The 12795-nt window shown below is 38.3% G+C and overlaps 1 protein-coding gene and 1 long non-coding RNA gene across 2 annotated transcripts; both read right to left on the bottom strand.

The window, feature by feature from the left end:
• Positions 1–75: 75 nt before the first annotated feature.
• Positions 76–2230, bottom strand: LOC148296241 (uncharacterized). Its single transcript, XR_015833389.1, has 4 exons — positions 1995–2230; positions 1814–1891; positions 1522–1689; positions 76–1016 (listed from the first exon to the last, which is right to left on the bottom strand). It is a non-coding gene; the product is annotated as an uncharacterized LOC148296241 (long non-coding RNA).
• A 2394-nt stretch (positions 2231–4624) lies between these two features.
• BZIP17 (Basic-leucine zipper (bZIP) transcription factor family protein) lies at positions 4625–8533 on the bottom strand. The gene is made up of 2 exons (XM_088249031.1): positions 6558–8533; positions 4625–5327 (listed from the first exon to the last, which is right to left on the bottom strand). The coding sequence occupies exons 1-2, from the start codon at positions 8389–8391 to the stop codon at positions 4882–4884; spliced, it is 2280 nt and encodes a 759-aa protein (XP_088105157.1). The 5' UTR covers positions 8392–8533; the 3' UTR covers positions 4625–4881.
• Positions 8534–12795: the final 4262 nt, after the last annotated feature.

The following is a 12795-nucleotide window of genomic DNA, read 5'->3' as shown; positions in this document are numbered from 1 at the left end:
TCTCGCAATCTGGGCTTTCTTCTCGCAACAGCTGACTGGACCTTCTAGCCAAAGCAAGGACAGGCAGTTGGGGGTTTTCCTCCTTGCACAGCCAGGCTGGGTTTCTAGCTAACCTCAAAAAATGGCCTTGGTGGACTGCCGGATCTTTACCTTTCAAACCGAGCGCCTTTTCCGCAAAATCCCAACTGGACCTTCTCTTAACAGGCGGCCAAAGTTTTTCCAGTCTGGGCTATTGCCTCGCAAGTTGGCCAAGATCTCCTCTCAAGGACCCACGGCTGGAGTTCTGGCAAGGCTGAAGTTTCGGCATGGCTGGGGTTTTGAGTTGGCTGGAGAATGAAAGTTTTGGTTGAAGAGTTGGTTTTGGGCATGTGAGGACCCACGTGGGTTTACCTTGGTATTCTCAAACTTGGGCCAAATTGGATATGAATGATAAAATTGCTTTAATTTATTATAGAATTACATACATACATAAAGTATAATATGGTTCCCCTTGTTTAATGCAAGGGTAATGGTTCCTTTTGTTCAATGCAAGGCCATAAGGAAGATCTCGACTTATTAAGATAATTGCTCAAAGTTCTCGTCATTCTTCTTTAGTCTCCAATGTGGGGACGTTGGCAAGGTCCAAAGCCAAATAATCCAGGTAACGATGATCTAAGCACGTGGATAAGTCACTGGGTGACCTCTGCAAGCATCCGTAGAAAAATCGGGAGAAATCCTCAACATGGTGCTTGGGCAAGGGTAGGCTAGCAATCAATTTTCTGAGAAGCGAGTCACCCCAGAATGTGACGTTGGCTGGACCCAACTCCGTGGTGAAAGGCAGAGGATTATCACTTTGCTTGACCCAAATCCTCACCACTTCATCTGAAGGTTGAAGTGGGTACAAAGGGCCAAGAACGTATCTCTGGACACCTTGGAATTTAATGGCATAGGCTTCTTCGGGTTTTTGTTCACTTTTAGCCATGGCCTTCCTCAACTTGGCCAAGTGAGAGATGATGGACTTCAGCTTTGTATCCATCCTACGAACACAAGTATTATTTGAATCAAGAAAAATATAGTGGCAAAATTTGCCAAGAACATGAAGAACATTCAAACTTTCAAAAGTTGAAAAAACAAGCTCCCAATGGCCACCATTCATTAAAATCACAACAATATCAACTGGAAAACAGTGCAACATACTTGAAAACTCGCAAAAATAAAGGATTTGGTGGTGATTTTAATGATTTTTGGGCTAACAAATGGTGAATCTAGGAAGCAAAGTTTAGCTTTGGTGGGAGACCGTTTTCTAAGAGCAATGTCAATGGAGTTTTTATTTATTTATTATGGAGAAACATTTGGAGGCAAAATGGTATTTATAATGCCTAGGTTTTCTAACGGTTACGAAATTCAAAGGTCTCTCAAAAATTGATTAGGGTATCTCCCCAAACATCAATTTAGTTCAAACACCATAAATTATTACAATAAAGCATGAAGTTGAAATATCCAAAGAAAACTAAAAAGTTGCAAGACTTTTGATTCACTTACCTTCCACCAATAGAAGGCCAAGGAATCAAGGGGGCAATTTTTGGGTGTGGTCTTCAATTCCAAGCCAAGTTGAGGAGACCCAATTCCAAACCAAGTCAAGTGGTCTCCAATCTCAAACCAAGTTAAGGAGGACCAATCTTAAACTGAGTCAAGAAGAAACCCAAAGGCCTATCCAAAACAAGGATATTGTTATTTATAATAACAATAACCAAATAATAAATTAATTGAATGATAAAACCCACAAACTTGGCTTAGAGTCGGCCAAGGGGTCAAAGGGATGTAGGATTCTCACTAGGTACTTTATGGAGAAAAACAGCCAAGTCTTTTGGTCTTCTTGGATTTCTACATTCTAATCAAGAATCAAGGTCTTCTGCAAGAAATGACATATAAATAAATGACACAGAGATAAGAGTGGAATAAAGAAAGAGGAGAAGATTGGGGTTGAGGTAGAGGAAGCCATTGTTGAACTCCACCTTCGATATGTTGTGGTTGTGACACAACCCATCTCTTGGATATAGAAATTACACAAATCTTGTGGTTGGATTAGAGTGGCATGGCAGCTGAGGCTCTTGAAAGAGTGAGAGGAGATTGTTGAAGGAGATTTGAAGACCCAATAAAAGTATTAAATAGAAGTAAAGATTTGCTTATTTCTAATATATATTAGTACAAACCAAAATGACGTTTTGAACTTGGCTGGAAGAATGGCTTTTTCAAGTTGGTTGATTAATGGAGCACATGTCGAATACTTGTTGGAAGAATATATGTTGGCTAAAATAATGGCCTTTTAAAAGTTAGCTAGGAGAACATGTCGATGAGTTGGCTGTGAGGATGGCCAAAGAGTTGGCTGTGAGGATGGCCAAATAGTTGGCTGAAACCAAGTCAAGGACTTGGTTGGAAGAGTTGTCACGTTAGACCCATATAGGTCACTTTGACAATTCCAAGATGGGCAAGAGTTTGGAAGCCAAAGATGGTCCTTGGTTTTGGGTAATGGTTTTGTGACTTGAGAATGCTCTAAATTCAAAATGATAGAAGTAGTGTCTAGAACCCACCTTATGAAAATAATTCAAAAGTTCTTTGTAGCCTAGTAACTCACCCCAGCAAAAAACAATGGCCAAATTGGATGGCCAAGTTGGATGATTATCATATCAAGAATATATACATATACACAAGAAATCTTATGGCATGGGCGTTATTAATAAGCTTTTCATGGCTTACATATATATAATCATTAATTATTATATATATAGTTTTATCAAAATTGATATATTAAGTGTTTTCTTAATTCAAAGATTTTGTGGGCTCATCACAAGTTGGTCATACAACTCACGCAATTCATTGGCCTCTCATGCCACCCCAACATCGGTGAATTTCTTTTAGTCACGACTAAAGACTCCGGAAGCTACAACGTCTCACCAGATGTTAAGCCCAAGTCCTTGGAGGTCCAAGCCCAACCCGCGAAAGTAGGCCCAAAACCTCCAGCTGTTTTCATGCACGTGACGAGATCCATCCAAGGAAAGCAATCAAAGAGAGTGATGTCAATCTGAAACATTCCTGAATAGGAGAGAATCAAGTGATCAGATTTGCAATCTGATGATCTCATTCGAATCAATTCCGCAGAATTAGGAAGCCACACAAGGAAAGATTTGAATGAAGTTGACATTTGGCCATTTAATGGCCAGCCCATGGGCTGACGAATGCCTTTATATAAACCTCATCAAACAAAGAGCAAAAGGCCCCTTTGGACATCAAACACAAAAACCTATCCCTAGACTAGGTTTTTATTTTCCAAACAAGTAGACTAGATCAGTTCTTCACTTTCGTTAGTGTAAGTTTTATTTCTTGCATTTTCCATTACGTTGTTTTAAGATTCAAGTTTATTGCTTTACTTTTAAATTGTTATCGAATTTGCTTTAAGTTGAATTTAATTTCATATTGCTTTGTTTTATTGTCTTTATCGTTCATATCATTCTTATTTTGTTCTTTGTTCAATTTACGTTTGTCTAGTGCTTTGATTTACTTTACTGCACTTTAATTTTTGTCTTTAAGTTTAATCGCATCTTTTAATTTAATTTGCATCATTATCATTAAATCTCAAAAAATACTAAAATACCCATACGAAACCTAACCATCCTCGACCCCGAAGAAGTGAAAGAACCTAGGCCAAGAGGAGGTTCCTTGCTTGGCCGATCAATCGGCTGGTTAGAAGTCAGAAGCGCGAACACAACAATCCAACTTTTTCCATTCAAGCCAATCAATGGCTTGGTGGTGGCATGCCTATGCAATCCAAGAGAAGAAGGACCAACAGTTCTTTCCGTCGGCCACCTCGGCCGAAAAGAGGGAAACAGGAACCCGCTAGAAAACCTTGCAGATCTCGGATGGAGAACATGGCGGGACCTAGACCATAGAAAATTTGAGGTGTCTAATTGAAAAGAATAGCACAAGAGATTTGTAGCTCAAGTCTTAGGTTTAATTTTCTCTCTCCCAATATCACTTGTACATTTTAATTTAAAGAACTGTTATGGCCACTCCAAAAAAAATAATTTTACACTCATTTGGGTGTAATTTCTCTCTTATGTTTTTGTAAGGGAGCAGGGAATGATTATTGTTCTTAGGTGCCAATAACATGTCCTCAATTTATATTTTAAAAGGAAAATACTTGCCTCATTTTCTGGAAGTAGAAACTCCTACTTTTTTTGCCAATCACAATTTGACATGTGTGTAGAGTTTTTTTTTTTTGGGTGATTGAGGGGGGCTAAACGCCCCAAACAACAAGTAAAGCTAAACATGAGGAATCAAGCGGGGTCTAGCAATCCCCAACAATGGTTGAGTTTATAAGAGAATGTGTTTCTGTTTTCGACCCAAAAAAAACACAGAGACTGTGTGTGCGCGTGTGAGCCTACACTTGCACAGTGCAGATGAAATTGGCACTGCCAAACAATTTGAAACTAACTATTTGTTTCAGGCAACAAACACTGCAGGAAAACACGGATTTCATTTTAGACTACTTTTCACCCCTTGCTATAAAATAAGCATATATTTGATCACCATCCATCATGAATATAGCGCTGCATACATAACATAGTCACTCCCTGATCCGGGGCCGTTCGAAAAAGAACATAAATTGTCATTAAAATGTCTGTTTAGGGGTTTCAGGCCCACAGAACCGTACGCACACACTAACACTAATGATACAGTTATTTGAAACATTGTTTTCTACCACAACAAAGGCATACAACCCAACCTCCCAAAGGAAGTTCACGATCTCATAGGAGCGGTTAATTCTTCTGTTATATACAAAACTGGGAGCTTCTAAAATTAGATGTAGTTGTCATCTTAAACTCCGAAACCAATTTTCCATGTTCAAGTAGTCACAAGGTGAGGACCAGATTGAGGGAGCACGCATGAGTAGGTGGCATACTTCACACTGTCTAAAAGCACCACAACGAAAATGCGGGAAAGTGATTTCGGTTTGATCATGCCATCCACGTCAATATCACCAGCCTCTCTAGGATCGACAAGAACAGAGACAACCATGGAAGAAGATACAGATCTATTACCAGGCAGGCTGTTGTTTGGTGGATTTCTTGTCACATTTTCTTCAGTAACATTATGCTTGGATCCAGCAAGGGGAATTGCGAGACCACGGAGGATCCTCCTATTCCTTCCCCTGTTAAGCTCTGTAGTATTCTGACGGTGTTCAGAAGCATTGGAAACTGAAGACGCAGGAATTATACCTCCTGAAGGGGAAGCGGCAGAGACATCGAACTGGAACACTTCAGTGCACATTCCTGAACTCAACATTGGTCCTGCAGAATATATATGAAATCAATAATGAAGTTTGTAAAGAAATGCTTGATATGAGCAACAACAAATGAAGGACAATAGACAGTAAATCTACAAACCAAAATGATACATAAAAGGACACTAGAAGTAAGTAACAGATTCAAAGTCATATATCAATGCATCCTGCAGTTTACCAATAAATCCTCCAGATTATCTGTAAAAAAATACAGTTCATCCTCCAACCTGTGAAACTAAGAATTTACTTATTCCATATACTTACTACTCGACACTAACCATTGACAGGAAAAATCAAAATCATTTGCAAGTTCAAAATATATTATGAAAACATGCGCATCAGTGAAATATTAAAGAGAAGGAAAACCAAATAATTCAAGAGAAATATAAAATTATTAAAAATGGAATTGGCTCCTCAAAACATTAATACTCACAAATTATAAAGATATACATATGTATTAATTGATGGAAGTGATGCTGGCCACAGCTTGGTTAGAGCTTGGTTAGAAAAGAAATATTTTGGAAACCAAAGAATAAGCCCATTGGCCAAAATCTAACAATAAGGCCAAATTCATCTTAAAATGAAATGCCCATGATAGTCAGTCAATATAAATAAATAAACATGTAAGTTAAGAGTCAATCTAAGATTCTTTGTCAAGTCTTATTAGGAGGAGTTATTTGGGTCTTAGGAAGGTACAGCTCTTACTATTCAATGAGATGTTGCTGTGCTATTTAATTTCTTTAGTTTTTAATGAGATTCTCACAATTTTTTTGGTATTTTAGTAGTCTTTGGGAGTTGTACTTGAAGCTAAACATCAAAGGCCAACTTCCACTTTATAACAATATACTTGATTATATCAACTAGCTCATAGCCTCACAAAATATTTTAATTATACTACAAACAAAGTCGATTTTACTAATTTCAAAGTTCATGTACCTTGCAAAAAAACCAAAAGAAAAGGTTCAATTTTTTTGGTTGAACTAAAAGGTTCATTTTACAAAGCCTCAAACCAAGTAATATTCCGTTACTCACATGATTGCACTTAGACTACCTATAGAGTTCAAAGTCCGTCACCAGACTCAGCTACACAACTATTAGCCCTCATCAGTGATAATAACTACTTGATCTAATAAAAGATGAATGTAAACTTGTCAAGAAAGCAAACAAATCATAAATGCGTTAGGCATGCACTAAGTACAATCTAAAGTACCAGAGACACCAGACGTAATATTATTACCTGCAAGACCTTCACGGAACCACTGTTGCAGTTTACCATCAGCTGCAGTTGACTTCTTATGGTCCTTCAAAACATCAGTCGAACCAGCTGTAAGAGCCTTGTGTGGTCCAGCAGAATTTCTGTATAAGGGAGAAAGTCTCCCTCTGTTGCTTCCAGCTTCAGGAATAGCTAATGCTGAAACTAAATCTTTAGCCACAGCCAAACCAGTCTCCCTACCATTTTTCCTTTCAGAATGCCCATGGGATGCCATGGCTTTCTCACTGGCCAGGACCGAATGAATAATTAAGTTTCCATCAATCTTTACAAGCCTATCATTTTTTGGAACATACAAAGAAGCAACAAGTGGCTCGCCACTAGTATTGCCCAGACGAACAAATTCATCACAAACTGGTATTGGTTGTGACCCTTGTTCTTTCTGCCCACATTCCTTTTCTTTCCGCATATGACCCCTCTCATGATGAATTTTGTTAGAGATATCAAATTTCCCCCCAGATATTCCTGAACCTATATTTTCTTCAGATCCATTCAAATTACTATGAACTGTTAGAACTCTCCCTCTGTTTTTATCATAGAACCTATCACTAACATAGGCAGACCCCCCAGGACCTCTGTCCGTTACACCACCAAAATAAACATTCACCATAGGAACAAGTCCACCAAAAAGCAAGATAAAAAACAACAGACCCAGAAAACTAATGCTAGCAACCTTCTTAGTTTTACCCTCAGTCTTCTTAGTTTCTGACTTTTTGGACTTGGGCGCAGCCACTGGCTGCTGGGATTTTAATCGAGGAATGGGTACCAAAAGGCCCTGGGACCCTTGTGGCTTCACAACATAGGGTGAATAGGGCATCCATGGATAAGCCATTGGTGGCATGGGCGGATGGGGGTGCATCCCTGCATGTGGTGGTGGCGGGCACATGGCGCCGCTACCACTGCACAATTGCTGCTTCAAGGTGGCATTTTCGGCCATAACATATGAAATCCTATTATTCAAATCAGCAATAGTGGAATGCATTGCCCTCACCTTATCCTCAAGCTCCTCGACATAATGCTTCTTCCTCTGCCTAGAAAGCTGAGCACTCTCTCTGTTCCTCATCAACCTAGCCTTCCTCTTATCTTCCTCATCATTCCCATTCGCATTCGCATTCACAGAAGCGTTGTTGTTGTCTGACCTCCGATATTTGGCACTTCTCGACTCCACGTTGCCTTCGTCACTCTCTTTCTTCCTTTTCACAAGGCAATTTTTCGCAATTTCGTCCTCCATCTTAACCTTCTCATCATCCGCATCAGAAATGGCATTGGACGAAACAGAATTACCCGAATTTCCAGAATGCCAAGTGGAGTTAACTGCCTCCGAAATCCCAGAGCCCTGAGACGACACAGCCCCACCGGAATTCTCAGGCCCATCGGAATTTTCAGAAGACTCGTTTGATGAGGGACAATTCAGAAACCTGGAGACATCGGATCCCCCCTTATCATCGCCGGAAATTGAAATTGCGGAGCTACCCGATTCAGGAGACCCTGAATTCAACGCAGTACCGCCGGGATCTAAGCCGTCGGGGATGAGGAAGTCATCGGCTTCCGATGGGAGGTAGAGGTTGTCCAAGTCGTCGAAGGTGAGCTCGAAGTCGCAATTGTCATCGGAACCGAACCCAAATCCGAGATCGGACATGAACGTATCGGACGGCACGGTGGCCATGCCGTCGTCCGATGAGAAAAACTGTGGGTCGAGAGGAGGGATCGCCAGGCCATCCAACTCCGCATTGAATTTGAAATCGCCATGATCCAGATTAGCCGAGTTATGGTCAGCGTCTGGAGCCGAGGGCAGTGCCATGTTAGGGTTTCACAGAGGTTTCTCTGAGAATTTTCTGAGAATTTAAGGAGAGAGAGAGAGGTTTCTCTGAGAATTTAGAGAGAGAGAGAGATATGTATAAATGGAGACGAAGACCAAAGAATTAAGACGTGACCCTTTTCAGTCAAAATTAAGACGTGATGAGAAAAAAGAAGAGTAACAAGAATTAAGAAATGAATGAGGGGTTTTTTTAGAACCCGCAGTGTGTGTGAATTGAGTTGCCTTTCTTGGAAAGTATATTAAATAAATAAATAAGCTCTTAATTCATGTATATTACAAAGATTCTTAATCCCTAAAGAGAGGCCACGTGGCGAGGGAGCCTGTCTGGAAACCTCCTTTTCTTTGGTTGACGAAGACGGGTCTTTTTCTTGCTTCGTAGAAGGCAAGTTATAGTGCGCCTCTTGACTCAAATTATTGGGTCTTTTTTAACCCAAAAGGAGGAACTGGTCCATGGTTTAAGGCAAAAGAAAAGGAAAAAGTAAAGGAAATTTGTAACCCTACTTCATAACTGAAGAGTTCTTTTATTTTATTCTTTTTATGAACTCAAGGGGAAAACCAAAACAAACAACCCAAATTACTCTTAGCAAACCACATCACTTCGAGCAAACATGAGTTAACTGTTTGTAATTAATTATGATAAAGTGACGGATTCAAGAATTTTCCTTTCAGGGTCAACATCTAAAAGGTTAAAAAAATTCTATACAAAATATACTCAAAAAAATATAACGATAATATTATAATTTATAATTAATAAAAGCAAACACGTCTTTCTCAATATAAATAAGTAAGCTATCACTCAACTATTGATCTCCCATTCGATTGCGAAGTGGGCCTTTCACAATATTCATAGCAGAAAATGCTCTCTCCACAGAAGTTGTTGCAACTAGTAAAGTTAAGGTTAATGTGAGAAGAAAATAAATATAATTGAATGTTCCATGCAACCATTTCTCCATCATTTTTCTTGCAAGGCTATCATCGTACGCATATGATGAATATAAATCTCAAGTTGATCTTCAAGTGCCAAGAGGTCTCGGGGAGTAAAATCTTGAGGATAAAATTCAGCAAAATAAAGTAGCTTTTGTTTGTCAAAAGCTATGAATGAATCATCCAAACTAGAAGTAATTGATGAGAACTTTCTCTTAAAGTATCGTTTCATAACTTTCTATTCAAAAACCATAGAAACTAATTAATAATCCAAATTGCCAAGATTTATTTTAACTAACCAAAATATATAAGAATCTTCATTAATTAACAAACATAAAAATTAATCCAATTTATACAAACTAACAAATACAATATAATCAAATTTGATGGATAAATCCATCATATTAAAACATACAAACTAATTAAACCATACAAACTAACATATTTTAATTAATCAAAAACTCTAATTTATTTAAACTAATCAACACATTAATCAATCTCATAAAAGCATAAAAAGATTAGGAAATATGACAACATATTTTCAATTCTGAGGGCAAATTTCAAACCAAATTGAATTTGGGGATAACTTTCTGCTTTGTTGCAGCCACTGGATGAGGAGGTTGCCAGCATCGGAGGGTGATTAGCATGGGGAGGCTGTTAGATTGGGTGAAGGTGGGGTAGAATTAGGGGTTGGGGTTGGGGTTGGGGATTTAGGGTTTGGATGAGAGAATTGTGTTAAATAAACCCCTCCCCAAATTACTTTTATTGGGTAGCAGTTATGCCTCAGTTTTTTTTTAAATAATAAACATGAGCCAAAACAACGTCGTTTTGGCGAAGTTAAAAAAATAAAAATAAAAAACTTAAGTTGCTCGTTTTGACATTAGGAAAAAAAAAAAAAGGCGCTGCACACGCCTGGCTACTATATTGTGCCCTCTTTGGGGCATTTCATCAAGTAGGTTCTAGGCAATTTGCAGGAGTCATCTTCTTGGCCTCCCATGGTGGATTCCGGGGTTGCAATTGATCCTTGTTGCTCTTATGTGGATCTGCCCTTGGCTATGATTGTATACATAATTTCATCATATGTTATACATCCTTATACACAAACACTCAGTTCTCTCAGATGTGGCACTTCATTTTGAACCTAATAAAGACTTGACCTCAATCACTTTAGGAAATTTTCATTGGATATACAAACCATTTCATGATTACGTTGCATTAAACTTGTCTTGATTACTTAATCAGAAAAACTTTTCCTATGTAATTGATTGGAGCCATATTTTGCACACCTTATTGAGTCAGGTTTCATGATTAGTCAAGGCCCGATTTGAAATATAATAGCCCAAGGTCTACTAAGGATCGAGGATCACTCAGCTTGGCCCAAGATGAATTAATAAAGTCATTACTGAATAGGGGACATTAAATAAGAATCCTATATCAGATTTCTTTTTTTCTTCCAATGAAGAAATCTAAATGGGAATGTAATCTGAATGGGTAATTCAAAAGTGATAATAAAAGTATTCTAGGAAGATTTTATGCAATCAACTAAAAGAGCCTATAAAAACAACAAACGAGTAAGATGAAAATAATTAATGGGGTATGATAAAATAAATAAATAAATGTAACTGTCCCTCCCTTCTCGTTTGATTGGAAGGTTTCTTGTTCATGACCATGGTAGAGATGCACAAGTCTGGCTTGGTTGTTTGTTATATGACTTCGAGTTTACTTTCTATACTTACTTCTCTAGTGGTATTTCCCTCCTACACTTGTACGTGGGCATTAAGGCTTAGAGTTTGCCGTGGACATCATTCACAGTAATTTCGAGTTTACAATGTAATTCGGCCTCTGATGTGAACTCTTATCCTTATATAATTCATAAGAGCATGATCAGAATTTATATTCTCTATCCTACTCAATGCTTTGGTCAAAGACTTCCAAATCATATCACCAGAGCATTCTCCCTCTTTATTGAAGGTAGAGATCCTTCGTTGTACATGCACTACCTCCATAGATTGATCATGAACCCCAACCATACCATAGAGTCATGTCCTCGAAAAAACTCAACTATTTAGTATGATAGGTCCACAATGCTTCCATATAAGACAACCGTGGTGCCTTGGGTCAAGGACTAACTGTTAGAAATGTGCCCTAAGAGCCAATACATTTGATGTAATCTCCTTAGAATACATTTCGTATATGATATATAAAGGGCAAACTTATTTTGTTATCTTTTACATCGTGTAAAGAAACAAATGTCCAGGGTATGCTAAATAAGAGATAAAGTAATCTAAAGAAGATTAGATTCGGGAGACCTTTAATCTCTAACTGTAGCATCCCAAAATGTTCCTAATCATAGGTTATCAAATGGGCATTGATAAACCGTCAAGATTAGCACATATTATGTATGCTCATTTGGGAGGATGGTTAGTCTCAAACCATTTGTGTAGTTGACACTAATACAAGTATGTGGGTGCTCATTAGTGAATGAGTACACTGAACGCGATCAACCGTAGTTCTCATATGGAGTATTTATCTACATGTCAAATGAGAACTCATAGTTGCAATAATGCAAATTAGTCCTTAGACCTGAGGCATCATGGTTGTCCTGTGATGCGTTATTGATCTTTGATAGCTCTTAAAGGCAAGCCGTAAAAGATTTGTCTTAAGTGTTGTTGGGATCTCTTAATTCATCATAGGGGCATGTGAATGTACAATAAGGAATCTCTACTTTCGATAAAGAAGGAGAATGTTTCAAGATGTGATTCAGTAAATCTTTGGCCAAAGTATTTTGAGCTTGATTTAGAAAGTTGTTCTTAATCATGTTCTTTTGAATCACATGAGGTTATAAATCATATTAGGGGTTTGACATAATCAATCCGTACCCTAATAATATGATTTGAAACATTGTATAAGAGAAGGACCGTATTGCATTGCAATTCCAACTGAATAGGTTCTTCATCTATTCTGGTTAGCTCGGGTAGCCTTGATATATTGCTAGATGTCACTCTTGGCTTGTGGAAGTCCTAGGATTGATTGTGATCGATCCAAATCAAGGAAGAATTAAAAAGAGGGTTTTAATTCCAGTTGGTTAGAAAGAGTTCTAATATTTTCCCACTGCCTTGCTAATTAGAACCTAATGGATCGCACACCTTAAATGGTTAACTTTGAGTAATACAAATGAGAATGAGGAAATCAATTTGATTGATTTGATGTGGATGATTTACTACGTGTAAAAACGTATTTGGGCCTCGGTAATAGTTAACGGGAAGCCCAAATGGTTGGGTATCAAGCCCAAGGGCTTAAGACACCTAAATATTATGGTTTAAGTGTCATAAGGCCCAATTTTGGAAGCCCAATGGGGTTTGGCCGAAAATGCTTAAGTGAATGTGTATGTGAATTGTTTCCATAAGCTTATTAACACACAAACACAATCCAACATCAACCAAATGGGTTTGGGAGATCAAA

This window comes from Prunus avium, chromosome 2 (assembly GCF_965620075.1).
Source record: "Prunus avium chromosome 2, drPruAviu1.hap1.1, whole genome shotgun sequence".
Lineage (NCBI taxonomy): Eukaryota > Viridiplantae > Streptophyta > Magnoliopsida > Rosales > Rosaceae > Prunus > Prunus avium.
This window is presented reverse-complemented; position numbering and strand designations above follow the sequence as displayed.

What these genes read in the sequence shown, in the direction of transcription:
- BZIP17 (XM_088249031.1), bottom strand. Translation starts at nt 8,391, where the DNA reads ATGGCACTGCCCTCGGCTCCAGACGCTGACCATAACTCGGCTAATCTG. An exon ending in GTTCCGTGAAGGTCTTGCAG is followed by an intron (nt 5,328 to 6,557) that starts GTAATAATATTA and finishes TATATTCTGCAG; the next exon opens with GACCAATGTTGAGTTCAGGA.